We start from the raw sequence: 27292 nt of genomic DNA, 5'->3' as shown, positions 1-27292 counted from the left end.
TTGTTGTAGCGTGGGTCTCTTGAATCTGTGCAAGGTACAATAAGGTGTCATGCCTATCAAGGTATTCTGGAGAGAAATGTGCTGCTTGTTGTCAGGAAACTTGGTCTCAGTCACATGTTGTGAGTCTTTCAGTTGGGTAGAAACTCAAAACACCCAAGAATGGCTAAGAGAAAAGCATTGGACAATCTGTTACATCAACACAATTCTTGCTGAAAGATGAAATATTACTGGAGAAGCCCTTTGTTCTGTCTGGCTCTTAAATGTTTATGGATTTGTTCTCTTTAGAACTCCATAAATTGGTTGCAGTGTTCAGTGTCAAATTGCAAGGAATATTGATGTTGGGGGAACAGAGTGGATTGGTTGGGTTTGACACGTTTATTATTCTTGATATTATTTTCCCAATTTAAATTAACAAGGGCAACAGCAGTGTGACGTAAATATGTTACATAAAGTATTCCAATTTGCTTTACTTTACTGTTGAGTGACAAATGTGCTTTTCTTTGACCCCTTTTATTTCTACACAGATTCCGAAGTCATTTACAGGAACAGTGATGGCCATGTCATCAAGTTCAACATCCTCTCAAACGAAACAGAGATTGTCGTGTCAAACACAACATTTGTAAGTAGACTACAATGTGGATCTTTTTTTTTTGTTCAATTGTTATACATATTTTTAAACTCAACAATTATACTTGAATTCTGTATTAACTGGACACTGTTGTCTCCCCTTCCATTAGATAAATTTCAATGTGGCCAAGTATTCTGTGTCCCCTGATTTGAAGTACGTGCTTTTTGCCTATGATGTCAAACAGGTGGGTTCATTTAAAAGCGCTCTTGGTTAGTAACCTTTAAATCTCCAGATTTGTGTTTCACGCAAAATCAAAGGTGTAAATAGATCTAGTTGTCCTTCGATCAGTCAGGAATGTACCCAACTCTTAACAGCATGTAAACCATAAGTACAGTGAACTATCACCCTAGCTTACGTTCATATTTTAGGCTCCTTCCACAACTTTCCTGTGATGAATAAGTCTTTTTGGTCACAACCGACACCTCATGACCACAAGTGAGGTTAGGAATGTAGATCACCCGGTAAATGGTAAATAGCTCCTCTCTTTACCATGATGGACTGATAGAGAGTCCGTGTCACAGCAGACGCTCACTCTTGAACAAGACCCCAAGACCTCAACCATTTGGGGAAGGACCTAATCCCTATATCGGAGTGGTCGGAGTAATCCACCTTACTCCGACCAAAGACCAAGTTCTCGATTTGAAAGTGCTGATACTCATCCAACTGCTTCATACTCGACTCAAGCAAGAGTTGAAGATCAAGGTCTGATGAAGCCACATCATCTTCAAAAGGCAAAGATGCAATGCTGAAGTTACCAAACGGGACCCTCTCAATGCCTTGGCTGCGCCGAGATATTTTGGCCATAAAAGTTAAGAACAGAGAACAGTGTACCACATTACACCGGTTTTGAAATCGCTACACTGGCTTCCAGTGAGTCAAAGGATAGACTATAAAATACTACTGCTCGTCTACAAAACACTTAATGGCCTTGGACCAAAATACATGCTTGACTCGTTAGATTCCTATGAGACATCTAGACCCCTAAGGTCGTCTGGAACCGGTCTTCTGCATGTTCCAAGAACAAGAACCAAGCAGGGTGAGGCAGCATTTAGTTATTATGCTCCTCACCTCTGGAACAAGTTACCTGAACGTCTGAAATATGCTCAAACTGTTAGCTCTTTTAAATCAGGGCTAAAAATGCTTTTGTTTAGCACTGCAAATCCATAACTGGCTATATATTTCAATCTACCTGCTTTCTATTCCTCTTGTGCTTATCTCCATTGCTGATTTCAATTATTATTATTAGTAGTAGTTTTTGTTTTATTTTTATTTCTGTTTCATTTTTATTTATTTATTTTTATTCTATTTGTGATTAAATGCGATCTTTTGTCTTGGTTTTTACGTTGTACTGATTTAAATGTGATTTTTATGATCTTCATGTGATGTAAAGCACTTTGAATTGCCTTGTGTTGAATTGTGCTATATAAATAAATTTGCCTTGCCTTGCCAGAATCAGTGGCAAAGTGCATCCTTGGCAAAGTCCAACCCTTACTCGAAATGAATCCTAATACTGGCAGCAAAGCAGAGCACGCTCTGGCACTGGTTGTGCAAGGACCGAGCCTCCCATGTAAGGGGGTTTGGTACCTCGTTTTCCAGAGCACCACCCACAGGACTCCCCGAGAGACATTGTCGAACGCCGTTTGTAAGTCCATAAAACACAAGCCCTCTCGAGTACACTGCTGAAGTTATAGAGATAGACCACTGTTCCACAGCCAGGACAAAAAACACACTGCTCCTTCTGAATCTGAGGTTCAACTTTCTGATAGAACTTTCTCTTCAGTACCACTAGAATCTCACCGAACTCCTCCCATTCCTGGGTTTCTGCCTTAGTAACCAGAGCTGTGTTCCACTGGGCCACCCGCTACCCATCTACTGCATCTGGAATCTGATAGGCCAAAAACCCCTGATAAGACTACATTTTATGCTTGACGGTATCCCTTACCGCTGGTGTCCATAGACTGTTTTGAGGATTGCCACCACGATAGGCACCAACCAACAAAGCAGCACATTATCCACTTGGACTAATATTCGCTTGCTTCTTCTGGATGATAAACTTCATCTCGTACCTCTCGTAGTCATATTATTCTTGTTTTTTAATTCTTATTCCTATTGCTGCTGTATTTTGAATATCACATTGTTGTTTTGGCGCCGTGTGTGATAATATTTATTTGGATCTTTTGGCTGTAACCACTGTGAAATAATCATTTAAAATGTGACATTGGTTTGTTGCTCTCTCTCTTTATTTGTCACACCACTGCTAACACAGCTAATACGTTACACTACATTTGAGTTAACTTTGTGTTAAGATCAATGGGTATAAGAGATTGATTAAAAAAGAAGCTTTAGACACCGAATCAGAGTACAAAAGATAATCTTATTTGAACAGGCCTACTAGTATATTTGTTAATTTTCAAAAATCAAAATTAAGTTTTTAAAATTTGTCAAATATATTTTTTTGAGCAGTTACCAAGATAGAAAAACTATAACTGTAGCGGACATGGGCCAGATGTACTGCAAATTTCGGCCCAAATTCGTAAAACGGATCTGCCCCAGTGTCTTTTTGAACAATGGCCCAAACTTGGTATGAAGTCACTTGCCAGATAAGCAACCAGTTTTGGGCCAGAATTGGTCCAAATTAGCAGACACTTCATTAATGTATTGCCCGGATGTGGCACACGTTACCCAATCTGGGCCATATTGGTATCAAAACCGTTTACAGTATTTAATTTGGGGTCCATTTTGTTCAATGCATCACACTGTAATGTGTTTATATTGAAAATATTTTTTTTCTATTTAAAGAAATAATAGCACACATTTTTTTTTTCATACCATTTATTAATGCTAACTAGGGCTGTCAAAATTATCGCGTTAACGGGCGTTAATTAATTTTTTAAATTAATCACGTTAAAATATTTGACGCAATTAACGCAGATGTCCCGCTCAGACAGATTTAAATGACAGTACACTGAAACGCTTACTTGTTGTTATGGAGTTTTGCCGCCCTCTGCTGGCGCTTGGGTGAATGACCATCTCGCATATTGCCTCAAACAGATTACATCATACGAGGCCGTTTATGGACATTAAGAGTGAAGAGAATGCCACCGGCCGCTTGGGGGTAGCGCCGTTCCATACTCATGTTATTTCTTCTAAGTTGTGAGACGTTTATGCTGTATTCACAATGCAATGCAAATTGCTATTTGTACTCCACACATATTTCGGGAAGTTTTCTTTCTTTTAGTGGCAATTATGTGTCTCTTGTTGTATTTTGGGTAAGATATGTACAAATATATGTTATACAGTAGAGGCGAGTGGACACAGGCATTCTTTGGACCGCACCGTTTATTGGCAACTCCTTCACAACAAACATACAGTGGGGAGAACAAGTATTTGATACACTGCCAATGGGTTTTCCCATTGGCAGTGTATCAAATACTTGTTCTCCCCACTGTAAGTATCGTTTAGTGAAAGCACAACAAAAATAATATTCCTATCTCTCCCCTAAAAAATAATGTTCACAAAAAGAAAAGCACTTCAGTCTATAGTAATGAGGCCCTATTCTGACACACAGTTAAACAACAATGAAAAATGAACTGGCATTCCATATCAAAATAGCTATGCAAAATACACGTAAAACTTAAGACTTTTGGTCACTCTATTTTTATTAATGTTATTTGTATTCCTCTTATTATTATATTACTCTACTTTTGGTTGAAAATTCTACAAATTTTATTAAAACGAAAACATGAAGAGGGGTTTTAATATAAAATTACGATAACTTGTAACTATAACATTTATCGTTTAAGAACTACAAGTCTTTCTATCCTTGGCTCACTTTAACAGAAAGAATGTTAATGCCATTTGTGGATTTGTTGTTACAATAAACAAATACAGTACTTATGTACAGTATGTTGTATATATATATCCGTCGTGTGTCTTATCTTTCCATTCCAACAATAATTTACAGAAAAATATGGCATATTTTATAGATGTTTTGAATTGCGATTAATTGCGATTAATTACGATTAATTAATTTTTAGGCTGTAATTAACTCGATTAAAATTTTTAATCATTTGACAGCCCTAATGCTAACATATTAATGCAACATAACAATACATTGTTTTTTCACAAAATATTTTAATTAGAACAAACAACTCTACATTAAAGATGACCTATTTTTACGAGTCAGAGGTAAATTGGCAGTGGTAAAAAGAGTTCATTGACGATGAGAGGCAGTGGCAGATAATGTCCAAAGAATCCGGGAACAAACGCGCATTATCAGGATTGCAAGATTCTTTGTTAGTTGAAAGTCACGTCGGTCACTTGTTGATCTGGCGATGATGTGAGGCCAAGGACCAGTTTAAGTAAGCTGCTGACAATGATCAGCGGCACCTGGTCCTAGGCTCACCCATCTGTGCAATGGGTGGGGCTTAGTTTGAATAATAGCATTCAAACGTTAAAACATTTACATAAACATAGAGTAAATGCCTTCTCTCTCCATATGTTGTTATACAACAAATGTTGAATTACTTAACTTGCAGACTTGGCAGATCACTTAAATACACAGGCCATTTTATTAACGCTCGGTTGAATAACTTTTTAACAGTCAAGCAGTGACTTCCAAATGCGATTATAACTTTGAATAAAGCACTTACCATAGAAATCTGCCTTGTGCTGATGAGTCGTGACTCCTGCGAGCTCCTCTGTTTAGTTGCCTTTCAGATGCGCGAACATTGACGTCACACGTAGACCGCTAAATTTCAGATTTTTAGAGCATCCGGTCTGCACAGTCCGCCCCGCAAAAGTGTGAAACCTACCATTTGGACTGTCATAGTGCTGATCTGGGCCGCATCTGGTGCACTGATGTTAAGCGGGTGTGATTGCTATGCGGATCCGGAGAGCTGAGGCCAGATCCGGCAAGCAGTCCCCTGCTATTGGGGTACAGACTTTAAATGCAATGTTGCTCATATTGGAGAATACTTTCAAAACTTTCGAAAAGTCAAAATGACAGCATGTTTTGTAATAAACTTGATTTTATTAGTTTTTTCAATGCTATAGAAACACCTTCTTTTCCTCGTATGGATTCTATGGGTCTGTACTATTGTATTGTCAGTTTTATAAAAGAATATGAAAGACTAATACGAACTGTGTGATGTGTCCCTCAGCAATCATGGAGGTATATTATCGTGTCAGGTTGAGCTTTTCCGAAGGCAAAGCACACAGCAATGGCTTTCGCAAGATGCAATCGTATCACAGCTGTCACCCGTGCAAATTGCATTGTCTACAGATTCTATCGCTATAAGCAGGGAGCAGTCTGTTTGATGCCTTATTCCCTTTCATATTTTGTATCATGATGTCATTATCTTTGGCACTGCTGCTTTTTGCATATACGTGTGAGACAGTCCTCTTTTCATATTGCCCCTTCTGTGTTTCTTTTAACCTGCTTTTTTTTTTTTTACCCCAGGTTTACAGACATTCATACATGGCTTCCTATAGCATCTATAATATTCACACCAGGTAACTCTTGATACTTTTATATTTAGTTGCAGTTACATTTACAAGTGTATTTGAAAAATTGCGTGTTTGTTCATGATTGCAGGATGGATTTTCACTTGTTCTCTATGAACTGTGGAGAGATTTATAGTCCCAATATTCTGCTAAATTAGAACTGTTCTGTTCTGTTTTTGTTTTGCATTATTTTTCATAACTTGGATGCCATTTTAGCAGACAATTGCAGTTAAAATACCACGATGCATTGTCAATTTTTGTTAGCATGTCAGTGGCATTGTCCATTGTATATAGGGTTGTCAACTGTTCCTTGAAAAACAGAACCGTCCCGTATTCAGAAACAAAATTACGCAATCCTTATTTAGTTTTCAAGGGACGCACTTTGTCCCTTATTATCATCAAACTCGAAAATATTGTCTTATTTAAGAAACGAACGGATACTGGTATGGTGCTTTACAAGAATATGCACGGAAACGCATTCCCTTGCCTATCCTGCTTTGTGACCAATGAGCTGACAGAATAGAGCACACTACGAACTTCCACTCATCTCATTGGTGAAGGTACTGTCGCTAACAGAAGACAACATAAGAGTGTGGGTGATGAGAGGTTTGAGTGTAGCAAGAGTAAAAAGCATGCTCAAAATGATGATCGTTTGTTTTCTCGTTCTTCTCTGTGTACTCCATTTTCACAAATTGTATTCTATTCTTTTGTTCTGTCAAATTCATTATATTTCGAGTGATCACGAGCGAAAATTTTTATTGCTGAGGGTCTTTAAACGCACCTAAATTGTAAAAATAAATACATAAAGAATTAAATTAAAAAAAAATACAAATTATAGAATTCTAAATTGAGCAGCACAGATTTAATGCTAGTATATTTTTGAAGGAATCTGACCTTTCAGCCAGATTGCCGGAATCACGCCAGCCGAACCAGTAGACCCGCGCTGACGCAGCTCCAACGCCCTGGGCCGGTGGAACTCCAACAACTTGGCCGAAAGGCCAAACTCAGCGCTTTCATCTTAGTCTTAACCCCTTGTACTGACTCGATTTTGAAAGCTGGAAAAAGGCTTCGGAACACAAGTTAACAATTTATTCAGGTCGGCAGCGATCAAACGGCAAAGGAAAACCGCAACAGACCCAGGCGAGGAGGTAAACTGGTTCCAGGGTCGCCATATCACAAGTCAACAAAAGATTCCCAAGAAAAATGACAACGATTAGTGAAACATTCAGTTCTTTTGAAGGCTTTCGCCTTTGGTCCAGTAGAAGAGTGTGTTCTGGCATTGTTTAGGATTATTGTCTGTTTGTGGATTGGACAGGAGGATTCAGGCGTTACACAATGGGAGTTGTGGCTTTTGCCACCTCAGCGCCACTTGGGTGCTGAGTGTTCACTTCTCGGTCGTGGGTTCCTCCATATCAGATGTTCACTCTTGCTAAGTCAACTGCATGATGCGCGTGTTGGGCTTCCGTGGTCAGAAGGGATCCTTATCTGCACGTTGTCTTGGCGCTGCAAGTTCTAATCATTCCAAGTGCAACTGTTCATAATATCAAATATATTCAGCTTGTTTTTCCATAGACAATGATATAAATGCAATTTACTTTATATTGGGTGTGTTAGAGGAATTCAAACAGTAAATAGGAGAAAAGATGCTATTCCCTGATTGATTATATTAAGTGTGTTAGAGTAATACAAACAGTCAAACAGTAAATACGGGAAAAGATACTTTTCATTCAATTTTCTATTAAAAATACATTGCTGATAATTATTATTTTTCTGTGTGCTGATATAACTCAAATATGTACCTAATTAATTCAGTTTTGAGTAATACATTATAATTATAATTTAAAATAAACACTTTTCACATACAGAAAATGATTAAAGTGTGGCGGTTATCGGGCCGCCCGGCTCTACCAATAAGGTGCCCCATTTTTTTCAGGGAGTTGGCAACCCTAACTGTATATAAACATTCATTCATTCATTCATTCATTTTCCATGCCGCTTATTCCTCACGTAGGCTCACAAATTTTCAGGAACAAAGGAGTGTATTTTGTATTGTATAGCGTTTCTTAACAGCATGTGTAATTTGCTTTGTTCTGTGTGTTTAGTTTTACAGTATCACTTCCATTGCAGTGTAATAAACGGCTAGAAAACATTTGACTTTTTTTGAATAACTGCCGAGCTGTAGTCGTGCGGCATTTCAACCACATTAGATCAATTAAATATGACTCATTTGTTCAACAAAATTGACCGATGTTTTTCTCAATCCACAATCTCTAACGGAAAATTGCCCAGGCCTAGTACTGACATTGTTGTTGTTGTTTTTTTTCAATACTAGGGAGGTTTGGGAGCTGGACCCTCCAGAGGTGGTCAACTCAGTCCTGCAGTACGCGGCATGGGGAGTGCAAGGCCAGCAGTTGGTTAGAAAACTAATGATCTTGCTTACTTTGCTTTTAATTTAATTCCATTTTATTTCATTTGGGTCCATTTTTAGCATATTGCCGTAAAACAACAAGCAAGTGTATTTCCCAGCTGACTGTGGGCAGGAGGCAGGGTACACCCTGAACTGTTTGCCAAGGTCATTTTACCTATGTAACTAATACCTCTCAAAATCTTGCTCCTTCTTTGCTCTTACAGATCTACATTTTTGAAAATAACATCTACTATCAGTCGGATGTTAAAAGTAATTCACTTAGGCTGACATCCTCAGGAAAGGACGGGGTCATATTTAATGGGATTGCTGACTGGCTTTATGAAGGTAATGCACAAATTCAGCAAATTAGCTATAATCAGTACCTGTATTCAATGTTCCCTCTGGCGATGCCTCGGTGATGTGTTAGGACGACACTACTATTCGTGTGTTCGATACGGCAACGCGACACTCCCATTGGTGGGTTACTACACTAAGATTTTATATAGTTGTGATCTGATTTACTGAAGCAATATTCCGCTGCCAATCTTTGCAAGAGCTACAGTATTAAGATCTAATTTTAGAACTGATATAATCTAGTTAATTAGACCAACAAAATGGTTTTCCTGCACCATTTTGCAACGTAACTCAAGCAGGAGGTGTCTAGCCAATAATATGATAGATACAGATCACATCACCTACGCTACGCTGCCAATCATAGCAGTGACAGTGTTGTGCATACGTGCCCCGCCCATACGCGCCTTCCAATTTAGCTAGCTAACAACAGTGCAGTGGAGTTAAGAGACGCAAATGCTAACCCCTTACAATGGGTAAAGGAACGGGCGGTGATACTACACTCATCAAGCCAAAATAAAAAAGAAATGTGGTTCTTTTAAGATGGAATGGCTGTCGGAGTATGTGCAAATTGAAGAACAAGCGGTGAAGCTGAGTTAGATTATTTTCTGTGTTTTTTTATTTTTTTATTTTAACCTTTCCTGTATTCGCTGCAAATTTATAACGTCTTAATCTGATAATGTTTCTTAAATGTAGTCAAATAATTTTCTCTTTTTAAAAAGGGGGGACCAGAGGGTGTGTTCCAATTATAGAGGGATCACACTCCTCAGCCTCCCCGGTAAAGTCTATTCAGGGGTGCTAGAGAGGAGGGTCCGTCGGGAAGTCGAATCTCGGATTCAGGAGGAGCAGTGTGGTTTTCGTCCTGGCCGTGGAACAGTGGACCAGCTCTACACCCTCAGCAGGGTCCTCGAGGGTGCATGGGAGTTCGCCCAACCAGTCTACATGTGTTTTGTGGATTTGGAGAAGGCGTTCGACCGTGTGCCTAGGGGAGTCCTGTGGAGGGTGCTCCGGGAGTACGGGGTACCGAGCCCCTTGGTAAGGGCTGTTCGGTTCCTGTACGACCGGTGTCAGAGTCTGGTCCGCATTGCCGGCAGTAAGTCAAATTCGTTCCCAGTGAGGATGGGGCTCCGCCAAGGCTGCCCTTTGTCACCGATTCTGTTCATAATTTTTATGGACAGAATTTCTAGGCGCAGCCAAAGTGTTACGGGTGTCCGGTTTGGTGGCCTCAGCATTGCATCTCTGCTTTTTGCAGATGACGTGGTGCTGTTGGCTTCATCAAGACGCGACCTCCAACTCTCACTTGGGCGGTTCGCAGCCGAGTGTGAAGCGGTTGGGATGAAGATCAGCACCTCCAAATCCGAGACCATGGTCCTCAGCCGGAAAAGGGTGGCATGCCCTCTCCGGGTCGGGGATGAGATCCTGCCCCAAGTGGAGGAGTTCGAGTATCTTGGGGTCTTGTTCATGAGTGAGGGTAGGAGGGAGCGGGAGATTGACAGGCGGATCGGTGCAGCGTCTGCAGTGATGCGGACTCTGCACCGGTCCGTTGTGGTGTAGAAGGAGCTGAGCCAAAAGGCGAAGCTCTTGATTTACCGGTCGATCTACGTTCCTACCCTCACCTATGGTCACGAGCTGTGGGTCGTGACCGAAAGAACAAGATCCCGGATACAAGCGGCCGAAATGAGTTTCCTCCGCAGGGTGTCCGGGCTCTCCCTTAGAGGTAGGGTGAGAAGCCCGGTCATCTGGGAGGGGCTTGGTGTCGAGCCGTTACTCCTCCGCGTTGAGAGGAACCAGTTGAGGAGGCTCGGGCATCTGGTTCGGATGCCTCCTGGACGCCTCCCTGGAGAGGTGTTCCGGGCATGTCCCACTGGCGGGAGGCCCCGGGGTCGACCCAGGACACACTGGAGAGACTATGTTGCTCGGCTGGCCTGGGAACGCCTTGGAATCCCGCCGGAGGAGCTGGCTGAAGTGGCTGGGGAGAGGGAAGTCTGGGCTTCCCTGCTAAAGCTGCTGCCCCCGCAACCCGATCCCGGACTAAGCGGAAGATAATGGATGGATGGATGAATAATTTTCTCCGTTATGTTTTGAGTGTTAAAGACTAGTTAACAGATTAATTATTCCATTTACATTAAGTAAGTAACTGTTTGTTCATATTAAGCCCATACATCTAAGACAGGGGTGGGCAAACCGGTCCTCGAGGGCCACAGTGGGTCCTGGTCTTTGTTCCAACTGACCCAGCACAGATAGTTTAACCAATGCGGTTTCAGCAGAAATGAGAAGCACCTGACTGCAATCGACTGATTGCACTTGTAAAACAGCAGATTGGTGAAAAGGTGTCCTCTTAATGGGTTGCAACAAAAACCCGCACCCACTGCGGCCCTTTGTGGAATTAATTGCCCACCCCTGATCTAAGAGTTGGTCATTTTTCACCTAAATCAAGAAAAATGTTCTTTCAAATCATGTTTTGAACAATATCTATTGAACAACTATTGAACAGTATCTCTTGAATTAAGATTCTTAAAAGATAAATATTGGTATGAGTCATAATAATTTGATATTAAAACCCCTCTTAATGTTTTCGTTTTAATAAAATTTGTAAAATTAGTTTAACTAGTAGGTCATCATTGTTGTTGACGACGCAATGCACTCTGGGCGGTGCTGCAGGGCTACCACAGTGTCGAGAAAAGAAAAAAAACTCTTTAGCTACATAAACATGTCCCTGTAATCAACGCATGGGCGAAGTGTTTTATCTTTCTTACTTATAAAAAAGAACCCAGCCCCAACTGGGGATTTGGACGGTCGGATAAGCCCAGCCGCGAGGGACGACGTTATGTAGTCGTTCAGGGCCCCCTGCTCCGGTTTAGACACCTGGTATAGTCTAGAAGTGGGCAATTTGGCGTTCGGAACCAGATCGATGGAACAATCATAGGGGCGATGTGGAGGAAGTGACTTAGCTAGGGTCTTGCTGAAAACTAACTTGAGGTCATGGTATTCGCGGGGCACAAAGGACAAATCGATCGGTTCCGGCTTAGACCGCACTGACGCTCCAGGGAAAGATGACGCTGCACGTAAGCAATGGGAGTGGCAGTGAACACTCCAATTAACGATCCCAGGGGCCTCCCAGTCAATGTCTGGGTTGTGCTGCTTTAACCATGTTAACCCGAGAACAACCGGAGCAGACTTGGTTGGCATTACAAAAAATGGTCTACGCTCGGCGTGATTACCAGACACAACCAATGCAAGGGCTTCAGTTTCGTGGGTGACTGTGAAAACAAGGTCTCCATTAAGGTCCCGTACCTCCCGGGACTCCTTCAATTTAATTAGGGAGCCACCAAGCGAGTCCACGACCGAATAATCCACGAAGCAGTCATCTGCCCCTGAATCAACTAAAACAGTTACCTTTAAGCTGTGACCGTTCCCCGTAATAATCCCAGGCAGTTGCAGTCTGGTGTTCTTGAGCTGTCTTGCGGCTTTAGCGGCCGTAGACGGGTACTCACATGGCCGCGGTGGGGTGCCTCTTGAGGGGGACTTCCCCGCTGCGAGCCCGCTGTTTGAAGTAGGTCCGCCCCTGCAGGCTGCACGGGGGTTTGATGGACATGAGGCGACGCGATGGCCAGGCTCACCGCAGTAAAGGCACAGCTGCGCCGCCATGCGTCGTTCCCGCTCCCTTGTGTTGAGCCGCTTCCCGCCGAGCTGCATGGGCGCCTCTCCTGTTGTAGACTGCCCACCGAGACCAGGCGAGGGAGGAGAAGCCGGTTTGAAGACTCTCGTGCTCGCCGCTGGATCGGCTCTCTCGATGACGGCTCTCGGATCAGCTCTCTCGATGACGGCCCTCGTCGACCGGTCACGCCATTCCACGCCTCTTTCACGCTCCCGTTCGAGAAGCCGATTGTCCAAACGCACCGCCAGACCTATAAGATCCTCCAAATCAAGTGCTTCGTCACGGGCGGCTAGTTCGTCTTTTACTAATGGGCGTAGCCCCCTCCGAAATATACAGCGTAATGCCGCGTCATCAAAGCCGCTCTCCGCTGCCAAAATGCGGAAGGAGACGGAGTAGTTCGCTACAGACTGTTTGCCCTGAGTCAGGTCGAGCAAGCGACTACCTGCCTCCTTACCCCGAATAGGGTGATCAAAAACTCTCCTCATTTCCTCGAGAAACTCCGGAAATGAGTCGTGTATCACTGGGTATTGATTGCTGATCGCCATCGACCATGCGGCCGCTTTACCGGTGAGGAGGCTCATGACAAACGCGACCCTGGACCTATCGGAGGAATACGTGAGGGGCTGTTGGTCGAAAACTAACGAACACAGATGCAAAAACTGCCCACACCAGCCGGGTTCCCCCCCATAGCGTGGTGGGTGCGGAATGTTAGGCTCACGCAATGGAGAGGAAGCCGGAGCCGGCGGAGAGGCGAGGGGAACGTGGACGATGCCGTGACCGCCGGTGAGACTGGGCGGTGAGCGCAAACCTGGTCTACACGTGACTCGAGAGAGCGCAGGTTAACGGTAAGAGCGTTTATCGCTGACATGATCTCATGGAGAACGCGATCGTGCGGGTCTACATGCTGCCTCGAGTCTGAGGACGCCGGGGCTTGGGACTCGCTGTCTGCGGGGTCCATTCTTGTGGCCGAGATATTCTGTTAGGGTCCGCGAACGCGGAAACAAGTTTGGACCTCACAACAGACAACAAACGACTGAAGGAAGCGTACAAGGGTTTATTAAATACAAAACAAAAAAAACACGCAATCGCGGCAAAAAGGGGAAATACCAAAACGGGTCCGTGACAGGAGGTCGACGGGGATCAATATACAAACGCGAGGGTAAACCAAGGTGCTAGGCAGAGCCAATAAAACAACCAAAATACACTCACATACCTGCACAAGGTAGAGGCATACAAAACTAAAGTGACTGGCGACTAAAACCCACGGAGGGTGCGAAATTACCAAAATAGCAAGTTACTCGAATTGCAAGGATGTCAAATGGCGACCAGCAAGAATAAATATCTCGGCGTCCTTCCAGTGGATCGCCCGCGTCTTTATACTGTTGTTGATGAGCTGCAGGTGCGACGTCGGGAACGCCCCCACAGCCGGCTCTGCAACAACACAAAATCTGACCAGGAGCAGAACGTGACACAAATTAAGTCTGTTAAGCTTACTTTAAACTAGCTATTTTTTTCTAAGAAATCTAAGTGAATAAAATTTACGTGAAGCACTGTCAGATCATTTCACTTATTTCTAGTACATTTACATGGAAAACAAGGGAATTTAACTAGTTTTTAAGGAGGTGTGTTTTTGCAGTGTAGCTGCGTGGACACGGTGAATAGGAACCTTGTATAGGAATCACACATCTGATGTTGCTCACAGTGGTCTGCAGTGTGCTCAGGGAGCTTGTGTGTCTGACACATGAAACCTTATAGGGAACATTGCTTGTATTCCTGTTACTGTTCTGTGCATTTATTTGAATTTCTTTGATCTTGAAAAATCTGGGGATTTGCCAATTTGATTAGCTGCGCTGAACTTGCCTGTGATACTTTCAGATTTACTTCCTCTTTCTTGGGAGCACCATTAGATGTTTTTGTTGGATTGTTAAATACTTAGGCCTACATTTGTATAGCTCCTGTCTGAACATAATTTTCCCCCACCTCTGCTCCCTTCAAGAGCCAAGCAGATAAATTACTGGAGCGACTGGTAAAGTTCCGCAAGGCTAGTTTCATTATGTGTCGGGTAGGAGCTTAATTTTGTCCATGTTAGTAGAAGTTTAAAGTGCATGTACAGTACTCATATATTTACAGTATGTTGCATTTAAGCCACATTTTCAGTATGATTTTGTAAGATTAAATACCATGACATGTTTTTGTTTTTTTAATCATATATTTATTGCTTTAACTCTTTTAAAAGGAAATTATACACATTCTTCTAAAGTTTGTAGCAGAGCTTCGTGTTTAACCCTTATGAATAGTAAAGCATTGCTCTATTACCAGTAAAGCCTTGACCACAGTTCACACAAAGTATTCTCGGATAAAAAGCATCAGAGAGTGATTAAAGTGAAACCTAGTGTCCATGGCACACTCTGACCTCTTGTGAAGCTTTTTGGTTTAATTAAACAAACAGACACAAGCTTAATTAGGTGCTGCAGTTAATGCTGTATAATGTTGTCAGACAGTTCTTTAGCTTGAATAAAAAGCGATAACAAAAGGTTTAAAAAAAAAAAAAAACTCACTGATGTTTTTATTATGGGAGAGTTCACACAACTCCAATTATAAATTCTTTGTTTTGTGCTTTCTTGACAATCAATTTAAGTATAGGAAAAATTGGGCAGACAATTTTGAATATAATCAAATATTAATTGACAATTATGTCTCTGCAGAGGAAATTCTTCAGTCCCATGTGGCACATTGGTGGTCACCAGATGGAGAGAGATTGGCCTTCCTAGTCCTTAATGACAGTCAGGTTCCCAACATGGCTTTGCCTCGATTCACAGGCATGACCTACCCCAAAGGAAAACAGTATCCATACCCCAAAGTAAGTCTTGCATGTTCTTCTTAAAGATCCCCAATCATGGCATAGGTTGATGTTACAATATAGACTATTTATTTGGGAGTACATCACATTTCAGGCGTTACTTCATATTATAGTTGGAGGACAAAAAATGTACACAATCATGTCTCATCGTGCACTTACTGTCTTATAGATATTTTATGTTTAGTTTTCCCTTTCTTGTGGTTTTAAAGGGCAGCTGAAAAGCTTTTCGGATTTCTGTGTAATTTCACGAATATAAACTTTGGACGAGTTTGTCAAAACAACCCTGTCATTGTTAACGTGCAACTTCGAGGACAATTTGCGTTTTTTTTTTATTTATTTTTTTAGGTTTTTTGCACTCCATTAATAATCCCTACCCAAACCTGGAAACGTGCCGTAACTTCCAGAAGGGAAGAAAAGACATGGCAAACTTTATCCACAGTGAGCATAGAAGCAGCAGCAGCAGCAGCGATGTCAGTGCTATTTCCATCGAAAGTAGCCATTCAGGATCGCTCGTTCGTGACGCTAACGATGGCAAGGGCTCCCAGGAAAGATGATCTGCACTGTAAAAAACGACCTATAGACAATTTACACTCAGTTTGATAGTGTAAAATTTAACCAATTTTACTGAGTATATGTTACCTAAATGTGTCTACAATAATATACTCAAATATTTTGGGTAAGGTTAACTTAACCTTTTGAAAAAGATTATATCACGTAGTAACTATTAAAATTGAGTATTGTTTAGTCATTATTGTAGAGTATTTTGTTGTATATTTCACTGAAGATTTTTTTTTAATAAATGATAATTAAAATATCAATTTAATTATTACTATTATAGATAAGGACTGTTTTACCCTAAAGCCTAAAGTCATTGCACACAAAAGAAACATTTGATTGGCAACTGTTTTATTGACAATTTGCTCATTAAACATTTAACACATTGTCTGCACGATATAAATTGCATGCCAACATTTTTTACTCATAGTATGAGTTTTACAGTACAGTATTAAATAATGAATGAAGAACAAAAGCAGGGGTCACCAACTCTGGTCCTCGAGGACAGTCTGCTTTCCACGTCTCCCTCCTCCAACACACCAGAATCAAATAAGCAGGATCATTATGAGGCTATCGGATAGCTTGCTGATGAGCTGTTCCTTAATACATATTGACTGATACAAGTTGTGGTTATTAATAATAAATTGATAATAAATTGTGCTTACTTACTTACTTACTTATTACTGGGCGTTTACACGCCACAGTAGCAGCCTAGGGTCAATCAATGGAAAAAGTATCGCTAGTTTGCTGCTGCTGGCTGTGTGCTCAGGGCGTGTTTAGGGTACTTCCAGTCAGGGACTGGGGGAGGGACGTGCCACTCAATTATACTGAAGGGCGAAACATTTGACAATACTGTTCGCCGTAACTGAAAGGTTAATTAGAAAATCAGGTTAATGGTTCAAATTAAGCCACGTTATTGCCAGCAACTCATGTTGCTAAGCTCTGAAGAGCATTGTTAGCTAGTTATCAGGAATGGCTGTCGAAACCCAGGAATAAAGTATACAAATATTTTCACCATAAGAGCTTCTTAATCTAACACGCAGCATACCAGGCTTCTTAATGTTTTCGCATTGTTAATTTTAAAAGAAACAGTAAATTCAAACCTACCTGCAACTGGACGTTGCAATCCAAGATGGACTGTATTGTCATATGAAACAGTCGTCTTTTCAGTATCAAAGCATTGGTGCATTCGCAGACTTAAGCACACACCTAATATTTTTGGGTAGATATTATCTTTTTTGTTCAAGTTGAAGTTTTTACTTACCTAAATAATTTCAGTATAATTTATACAGTTTATATAGATCATAATTACTACCCACAAAAATCGTTTTTTATTGTGTACATGTTTGAAACTGAAGGAATCAGATTATGATGATATAGTCAGCACAGTAGATGGTGGTGATGACACTGACTGCAGGCTCGACATCTCACGAAAGGAAGTGGTAATGCTGCATTCGAGAAAGGTGGGAAGTCGGATTTTTCCAACCTCTGACCAGGAAAAATGTAATTGGAACACCACTCGAGGAATAGTTGCAAAGTCGGGAAAAAAAAGTACCCTGACTTCGCGAGTTGCTTCAATCTAGCGTCTCTCGACAAAATGGCGCTTAAGACAATGTATTGATCACACAATAACGAAGTTAAATTAAGTTTATTTGAGACGCTGTGTATTTTTTTTTCATACAGTGAATTATCTTAAAGAATGTATAAATTTTTTTATATTGACTTTCAGCAAGGATGTAACTAAAGAAGGGATAGGTCCGACTTCCCACCTTCCTCGAATGCAGCATTAAGCCTATATCTAGCATTGCGATATCTCTCTGAACCTTTCTTTCTCCAGTCATTCGGTGATATAATTTTCATTAATTCCATAAACAGACAAGTAATGATATAGATCTAGTAAGAAATAAATCAAATTCACATGAATAGGTGACCGGTAAGCTGTCCGATTAACTTATGACAGGCCAGTAACGACAACAACAACAAAAAAACGCACTTCAAAGAACAGGCAGTAGGATTTGTCCTCCTTTATCAACAGAATTGCATAAAATTTTTGAAGTAGAAAAGCCGGAAAGTCTCTACTTACGTCAATGAAAAACCAAGGTTGTATTCTCCTAGGCTTTCAAAGCTGTTGTCACTGAAATATTGAACACAAAGAACCGATCAAGGAGCCGGGGAGAAGTTCTTTCGCTTGACTCTTACAATAGATGTCCAAATCCTTGCAGAAGAAGGATTTTTGGACCACTAATAGAGTCTCGAGCCTATGTGTGAACAATTCATTGGAACACATCTAGATGGCATGATGAATCTCTCGAGTAAAACCCAGAAAATCTTTGCAATATATGGCGAGGATAGCGTAGTGCTATACTTCCGTATTGGAGTGCTGCCAAGGTCTTCTGTTAATTATGTCATCAGGTAGTGGCCGGCAACGAGGCGCGTCACTCGTTGCCAAGGTGTGCTAAGTCGAAAACTACGTGGTCTAGTTAATTTTTCTTTTGTAATATGAGTTTTGACACAGCAAATGATGCATTCAGTACAATTTTACCGAGTAAAACGCTCAAGAATTGAACTCATCATCTGCCCTTTAAGACGAACAGTTTAACAAAATGACACCATCTCGGACTTAGGATTGAAGTAGGAACTTTACAGCTGTCATTGTCGATCACTGTCTATCTAACCCTAGATGAAGCAAGGACATAGACGCCCTAACTTACAAGCCCTTACAAGCCCCTGCCCCCCGCCCAACACACAGTCAACCTCCTAACTTCAAGGTCCATTAGTTCCCCTAGTCCCGGTCCTGAAACTGCATCATTCAAAAAAATAGCTGATATCCCTAAAGGAAGTTTCCTTGTCACACACTTTTTCAAGTGGATGAGAACAAATGTCTGTTGAATACGACCGCATTTGAAATGGTATTTATTTAAGTGTTATCATATAAAATGGTTATGAAAAAGATGTGTTAAACCTTTTGAAATTATGCAAATCAAGCAATACAATTTCCAAAAATGTAAACCCTAAAGACTCTCCCACATGCAGGCTGGCCAACCTAATCCAGTGGTGAAGCTTTTTGTCGTCAATCTTTACGGACCGACGCACACGCTGGAGCTCATGCCGCCAGACAGTCTTAAACTACGGTGAGGAAAGCCTAGTTTTTGTCATATAAAGATAAAATATATGAGAGCAATTCACACGTTAAATTGGAAGTTGTCCTAATTAATGTGTAAAGAACAAGAAGATAATGTTTCTGCTCCTAGGGACCATTATGTGACGATGGTGAAATGGATCAGTAAGACCCACACATCTGTCAGATGGTTAAACCGAGCCCAGAATATCTCCATTCTAACAGTGTGTGACACCACTACAGGAGCCTGTGTCACGGTATGTGCACCTCACAAACTAACAAAGAGGGTTGAGGGGACACATCTTGGTGTCAAGGGCATAGGTTTGGTCTCAACATTGGTAGGGACTATATAACAGCATGACCTGCATATACACTTTTTAATAGGGACAGGACATTAATAAGACCAAACAGATTCTTGAATGGGGGTCAGAGCTACATTTGACATGAATATGAACCTAATTAATTGAAAGACTAAATGATCAATGCAATATAAATCTGTATTGACTTATACTAATTTAGAAGTGTAATGGTCCGGAGATACAATGTTCGATTCAAACCTTTGTTTTCAAAAATTGTTAAAGAAACATTTTGGAGTGCAGGTCCATTCATATAAAACAAAAACAAAAAAAAGACTGCTATTCAAGAATTGGTCCACTTCTGGAGGACACTGGAGCAGGTATTATAAAGTGATTTGGGGGGGGGATAATGAAAACATATCTGAGATATCAAAGGACCGATATACATCTGAGGCCTAACAAGACTACCACAAAACCGAACCAAAGTACTCTCATGAAATTCTGATGTTTGATTTTATTTCACAGGTTTTTTTTTTTTTCATGTCAGTTCAATTTCTTGTTCATGTCAGTGTTACCCTGAAGTGGACCCATTCTTGGATAGCTCCCCGTTTATTTTAATAAAGGGACTCGCACTTTGAAGCCACCGCGTTGCATTACCGTATTGCATAAATGGAAACAATGATTCAAATGAGGGAGGGAAGGCTTGACTTTGTTGTTCCTTGTGGAGGCTGGCCGGACCGCTGTAGTTTTGCAGGTCAGCAAGTTCACACAGTTTATTTTTATGCTAAGGCTGATGCAGGTCGGACTTACAGTAGTTAAATTAGTGGTGTTTCCCCCACCTCCACAACACTGATGTCTTTTTTTACAATACATACAGTGGTTGCTGCTGGCTGAAAACACTAATATCCCTCCTCTTCAAAGGGGGCTGGAGGAGGCAGCATGTTGTCGACATGAAGCTGCCGGGGCTGTGTGAGTGTGGCTGTGTTGCAGTTGGGGAATGAGCGAGTGGAGGATGGGTCATGCGTTCAAGTCATCAACCAATGAAACATGCGTTTTAGGGGAAATAAATGGACTGGAACATTCAGCAAGTGAAAACGGATAAATATAAGTCTGAATATAATGAAAATGATTCACTTAATAATGGTATGGTCTATTCTTTCATTAAAACATATGGGAAGACAATCTAAATCGGTGGTCCCCAACCTTTTTTGCACCACGGACCGGTGTAATGTGGGCCTTTTTTAATGGGCCGTTCATGTGTGGCATAAAATAACAGTAAATATATAATAACACATCGAGGCTAAAAACGAATATTAAGTGCAGGGAAAATGTCACTCACCATATACTGAATCAACCTTTTTTTAAACAGCGGCCTCTACTAAAACTTGACGGTAAATATCCGTGGTCGCAAGCATAGTGAGTTCTTCTCCAATCGTGAGAGGTTTCTTAGCTTTAGCAATATGGTTCGCCATGAGGTATGATGCTCTCAGTGCATTCGCTTCTGTTGCCTCGTTTGCTAGCTTTTATCCACATATTATGCAAAGTGGACTTGGTTGTAGGCTCATCTTCTGGCTCAGCAGGTGGCCTTTTCCACGTAAAAAAGCTGTCCAAAGACGTCGCCGCCCGCAGCACACAGCCAACAGCAGCTAAAGTTACTCTTTACATTGACTGGCGCTGGGCTTCTATAGGTGTGCAAACAGCCTAGTAATTGCGGCCAACCACTAGTTGGCGATCTATACAAATCTTTACTCGAATTAAGCCTGAGTTATACTCCCGCGTTGCGGTGACGGCGTAGCGACTACGGCGTCATTCGACATTCGATAGTTCTGCGGTGAGGGAACGCGTTGCTCTGTAATTCACCGCCAAGCCACTAGAGGGATGTGGCGTTATGTTTGTACGGTTTTGGGGCATGCTTGTTTATTTCCGCTAGTCGTAGAAAAAATAAACAATGCAAGATGGAACTCTTGAAAGTAAATATTCTGCTCATCAACACTGAATAAATATTGAACATACAAATGTTGACGGGCAGGCGACGCAGAAGACGGTTTCGAGGCGGTCTGGCCGACTTTTGATGCCGCACAGAGGCTCGGGTGGAGAGAGCTAGCTGTGGCGGCTAGCTTCAAACTGGCGTCGAGCACTGCGTTCAAGGTCTACAAAGCCCTCCAGCCTGTTTGCCGTGTCCTACAACCAGCCAGTGGGAAGCCATAGCAGATTTCTGGCGTCTAGGGAACTTCCCAAACTGCTTTGGGAGGCTTGATTTTAAGGTTATCATAAAAAGCACCGAGGTACTCTCAATCAGTGATGATGTATTGTGTGTGTGAACTGTCTGTTATTGAAAATTAAAGATCAAAACAACTCTTTTGACACCAGATCTGTGCTTTATTCTTCATATACTTGAAACATATGTACACAGTAAATGATGAAGTGCACCAACCAAAAATACGACATAAAGTGATAAAAAGTTGGCAGTTTTTGGCCGACTGTGTCACCGCTTCGTGTGGCCACTAGTGTTGTATCGGTCGCGAACGATTCGTTCTTTTTGAACGAATTGTTTGGGTGAACGAGACCGAACTAATCACCATCTGCACTGATTCGTTCTATGAAGTTGGTGGCGCTTGTTCGCTGCGTGGGAGGGCGTTGAGCAAGCGGCAGCGTCTTCTGACATCGCACACGACCAATCAGACGCCAGCCTCATCGCGGGCAGGGGAGGGAGCGGAAACAGAATCATGGCGTATGTCACTCATTTCCACGTGTGGCCAATAAGCAGCCAGCGTGCAGGCAGGGGGGAAAGACTGAGTTTTGTCACTTCCCGTTCAGTGATTCGGTCCTCCGGTTCCTGACCTAGCTTGCTGCTAACTTGACTTTCCAGTAATGACTATGCGGTGAACGAGTCATAAAATGAAAGGAAACGACTTTGTCACATATTTGTTAACGTGGAGCCTATCAAATGCTGCTCAAAAAGACAAAAACACCACACAAATCTAGCGAGCATGGTTTAGTGTTCTACTTTTCTCAACAGACTCGGGACTGTGCCTATGACGATATACTATCAAATTTACAGTAATTTAAAACACGCGTAGCTACGAGGCAAGCAAAACCTGAGCTGCGGTCGCGTGACGGCAGTGAAGCGGGCAGAGAACTGTCACTATATGGAGGCTTCATGGCAGCGATATGTACCTCATATGTGCACAGAAAAAAAATAATATTTAGTATGATCACCATAATACTGATTTGCAATGAAACTGTATATACATGTCAATTTTTTCCGAGTGTTTTTTTTTTTTTCCCGTGTCAGAGGGTGTCGGTTGGTTTGACAAATTATGTCAATCCGTCCATCATGTGCTACTCAAGCGCCCCAAAAACAAAGCGTGCGGACACGGGAGATGTCGCAATATGTCTACATTTTTCTTAACAGACTAATGAGAGTAGAAAGGCGAAATCATAAAGCAAACAATTATTTCTCGTCAGCATTTGACGATCTGAGATGCGGGGACGACAGGGGAGCTGACCGGATTATTTTATTTATTAATACCAGTGCAAAAATTCAAAACGATCATCTTAATAATAAAAAACAAAAATACAACAGAGCGAGAGGTTAATAATGTGTTGGCCGTTCCATAATTAGAAATTAAACTTTCGATTTATTTTTATTTTCGTGACAGCAGGCATGCCGCGTTGGCTGTTAGCAGCAGCATTGTATATGTGAGCAAGATCATGCTAAAGAAAGTCCGTGCACCCCCGACCCCAAACCCCGACTTCCCCCTCAAAAGGAAAATGTTTAACCGTGTCCTAATTCGAAATGCAAGCACGAGCCATGACTTTGAGCCCATAGAACTAGGACAGACGACGCGGAAGTTCTCCCTCGCTTTTGCAGCAGCGGGAGGGAGACGAGGCTGTCTCTGAGAGCAGAATGATATCGCCTGTCACTCATTTCTGAAACTACGACGAGTGGTCAATGTGCAAGAGAGGGAGGGACCAAGCAATGTCACTTCCCGTTCAGTTATACTGCGAAGCGGTCTTTGGTGATTCGTTCGGCAACGTCACTTCCCGTTCACTAACCGAACGATTCATTTGGGTGGGGAGGGAGATGAGGGGGGCGAACGATTCGTTGAACGATTCGTTTGAACGAATCGTTTTACTGAACGAACCGGAATGGATTCGTTTACTCAAGTGAACGACAGATCCCGTCACTAGTGGCCACTCGATTCCGAACACACACGTCTCGGTGGTTCTTCCATTTATTTATTTTTTCGATCGCCGACCTTGCCATTTGGCAGTCACAATAATAATTTCTTGACGAGACTTGCTCTTCGATGATACTCCCGTCGGCTTGGTGCATTTTTGCGTGTAGAAAATAATGTTTGATTCTATTCTACAATGGCGGTGTTTTCGCCCGGAAACAACAGTCTGAGCGGACCAATCACAGTCCGTTTTCGCTACGTCTACGCGTCTACGCGACGCGAAGGTTACAAAAATCGAGAGGTGCGCGTCAGGCTACGGCGTAGGGTCGTAACTCGATTCTTCCTTGACGGCGTAGGTCTGACGCAGAAGTATAACTCGGCCTTTAGTCTATAGAGTAGATAGGGATATTGATGTGTCAAGAGCCACAGGCCAGATTGCAGTCGTTAATAAATTATTTATTTCTCTGCGGCCCAGTAACAGATGCGCCACGGACCGGTACAGTACCGCGGCCCGGTGATTGGGGACCATTGATCTAAAGGACCAATACCACTGAACTCATTAAATAATGCAAATAAGGTTGCTTAAAAGTTGGTGGGGACAATTTGAGCACCCTGAAAAGTTGGTAGTGTTATGTCCCTAAAATCCCTTGGCAAACCTACGCCCTTACTTAGTTTTGTAATAAAAAGAAAACTACCGCTATGTGGGTCATTTCAGAATTGGAGGACATTTTACGTCCCACTCATCACACTTTAAAATTTGCCCACATACATATCACACAAATGTGTAGGAGAATGAAGCCTATAAAATATTAAATACATTATCCAATTCTACCGTTAATTTAGTTTTCTTTTGAATAAAGAATCAAAACCAGTCATGAGCAAATGGCTTATTTTCTAATATGTACTCTTTTTACTCTACAAAAAACAGACAGATACCACCAGGTTGTGCACAACAGCAAGTATTTTCAGAAAAAATTTATAGGAGGGTTTTACTGGAGACCTTGCGGTTTGAAACAAAGTTTTGTGGAAATTCTTCAGTCAAATTATGAAGCAGCTGTTTCCTACTTCATTCTGCCATCAGATTTCACTGTTCCTTCTGCAGTGAAGCCCCGTAGCTTCGAATAATATTTTGGTACAGAAAGAAAGCTTAAGTGCTTCAAAAGGGTTCAATCTTGCCTGGAACTCCAGAATTACCGCTGTTCCAGCGATCGAGTCTGGCGACCGTTCCACGTTTCAAATTCCAAGGGCGGAGCAAGCTCAGCAAACAGACAGCAGAGTGGACTAATCAGCGACATATGGACGGATGTGATGTTGGTAAAGTGGCAAACTCTAGCATGAGGACGCACATCTTCTTTTAAAAGAAGTGCTTCCAATGCTGTCAGTTGCTGTGTTTTTAGCGGCTCGTTGTGTTTTTGGTCATTTAAAACTGAATATACCGCGAAGCGGAACATATTCTCAGCTCTCCCGTTCACCATCTTTGTTGTTGTGGAGACGACTTCCAACGAGTGACCTTGCTCTTTAAGAATACGTCACGCACATAAACGAATCTGATTGCACGGTTACTTTCGTTCGAGCTCAAGAGGCCAATGAGGAGCTGGGTACCAGACTTTTCTCCTGGTGTTTGAAAAATACAGGGAGAATAGTCTGGCCGTGCCAGGCAAGCATCAATCACCCATCACAGTGTTTGTGATTAACACTTGCAGTGTTACCATAACCTTTTTAGGCAGAGGTAGCAAGCAGTGTATTACATGACATGCTAAACTTGACATCTCAGGACAGTTTTCCAAAAGAATGGGTGTTCGTTCAAATGTTTGTTGTTGCGTCTCCTTTTCATATTTTTAGAAAACAGTCCTTGATTGGATGACTCACGCTATCTCATTCAACCCCTTTAATGCATATGATCTGAAGATATTTTCTTTTTTTAATTACATAAGCAAGAGTGATAGGAATATCAATGATCCAACAAACAAGTGCATAGTAAAAAATTTAGTTCAATAGCAAAATATATTTTCTTTTTCTGATTTAAAAAACAAATGAATTAGCTCTTGTGATTAACTGTTTTATAATCTTCAGTGTAAGACTTTTCAACGTTGTCCATTTAGAATACTGTATTTTTGCGACTATAGGGCGTACCATATTAAATGTTGCAGGCTCATTTTCAGGTGGTATTTTTGTATTTAACACACAAGCGCACTCCATTATTGCACGCATGAAAAACATGCACTAGCTTGCACACTAGTATGTGCGCTAACTTGGGTGCGAGCGTTTTTTTTTTTTTTAAGGGAGCGGGAGTAAAACTGAATTACAGACTACTTTTATAAAGAAAACAGCAAAGTGCTCACATCAGTCTTTCAATCTTAATCAATCAATAAATCCATCAAAGTCCTCATCTTCTGTATCCGAATTGAACAGCATAGCGCACCCACTCGAACTTTATAGCTAATGGGGGCACCCCCTTTATCACAAGCAACCTTCTCCCTTTAAGGTTCTCATGCTGCTTTCACTTACAGTACGTCCGCCCTTTAAAAAATTACTCAGTCAGACAGACACATTTTGTTACTCAGTCCACACCATTTTCGGGTGATATTTTTCTATTTAACATACAAAAAGGCCCACCGCATTATTGCACACATGAAAAGCATACTCTAGCATGCACACTAGTATGTGCGCTACCGTATTTTCTTTTTTTTTTTTTTTTTTTTTTTTTATAAAGGGAGCGGGAGTAAAACTAAGTTAAAAAGTACTTTGATAAAGAATTCAACAAAGTACTCTCATCAATCTTAATCAATCCATAAATCCATCAAAGTCCTCATCATCTGTATCCGAATTAAACAGCCTAGCGCACACACTTGAACTTTATAGCTATTGGAGGCATGCCACCTATCACACGCAACCTTCTCCCTTTAAGGTTCTGCTGCTCTCACTTGCGTCCGCCTTTTCAAAAATTGCTCTGTCAGACAGGCACATTTTGTTACTCAGTCCACCACATTATTAAGCGTATTGTCCATTTTGGAGATTTTTTTTTTTTTTTAACTTTTAGGTGCACCTTATAGTCATGAAAATATGGTACTTTATTTGAACATCTTATTTTGGGACAAAGCATCTTCCACTGACGGAAAACATTTTCTTTTATGACGTAATCAAAGGCTACAAAGCCCCAACCCTTCACATTCTGCATCATTGGTTAGCTCTAAATGTCCTCCTAACCTAACCTAACCCTAACCCTAACCCTCCTCTACAGAGGTCAAATTGGAACTACTGGTAGTCAGGAGGATGACATACAGGCACTGAAGCAAAACCCTGTGATTTAGGAAGCACATCTCCAGTTTACCATGCAGTGATTCTGTAGAATTTATATAAACAAACTTTAAAACACAAAAACCCACTGGCATGTCTTTAATTGTTGTTAGAGTGGAAAGGGTTTGGGACTACAGTAAAATTCACAGAAAAGGCTCAACGAGGTCTTGTCGAAGTTATTAGTTAGATATTTAAACTTTGGTGGTGGAATGCCACATTAAAAATTTGGCTAATAATATTCTCACAGTTTTCTTTGTCTTTTTCAGAGACATGAAGAAAACTCTGAACTCTGGCTCTCCAAACAGGTACACTGTGTTTTTGTTTTGTTTTTAGAATGCAGTATTTTTATGTTTCTTTCTTCTAAAACGTTTTGAATGATTTGAAATATTGAGTGAAGAGAAAAAAAAGGAAAGAACCTAAATTGTTATTGGTTGTA

General features: G+C 41.5%; 1 protein-coding gene across 2 annotated transcripts in view; it reads left to right on the top strand.

Moving 5' to 3' along the window:
* The window catches only part of LOC130927130 (inactive dipeptidyl peptidase 10-like), a 262038-nt gene that overhangs the window by 197420 nt on the left and 37326 nt on the right, over positions 1-27292 (top strand). For both annotated transcript variants that reach the window (XM_057852708.1, XM_057852709.1), the window contains exons 4-12: positions 525-619; positions 738-812; positions 6090-6142; positions 8466-8547; positions 8765-8885; positions 15255-15409; positions 18998-19095; positions 19216-19339; positions 27123-27161. In XM_057852708.1, the coding sequence (XP_057708691.1) occupies positions 525-619; positions 738-812; positions 6090-6142; positions 8466-8547; positions 8765-8885; positions 15255-15409; positions 18998-19095; positions 19216-19339; positions 27123-27161 (842 nt within the window). The remainder of the gene's footprint in view (positions 1-524; positions 620-737; positions 813-6089; positions 6143-8465; positions 8548-8764; positions 8886-15254; positions 15410-18997; positions 19096-19215; positions 19340-27122; positions 27162-27292) is intronic.

Source organism: Corythoichthys intestinalis, chromosome 12 (assembly GCF_030265065.1).
Source record: "Corythoichthys intestinalis isolate RoL2023-P3 chromosome 12, ASM3026506v1, whole genome shotgun sequence".
Classification (NCBI taxonomy): Eukaryota; Metazoa; Chordata; class Actinopteri; order Syngnathiformes; family Syngnathidae; genus Corythoichthys; species Corythoichthys intestinalis.
This window is presented reverse-complemented; position numbering and strand designations above follow the sequence as displayed.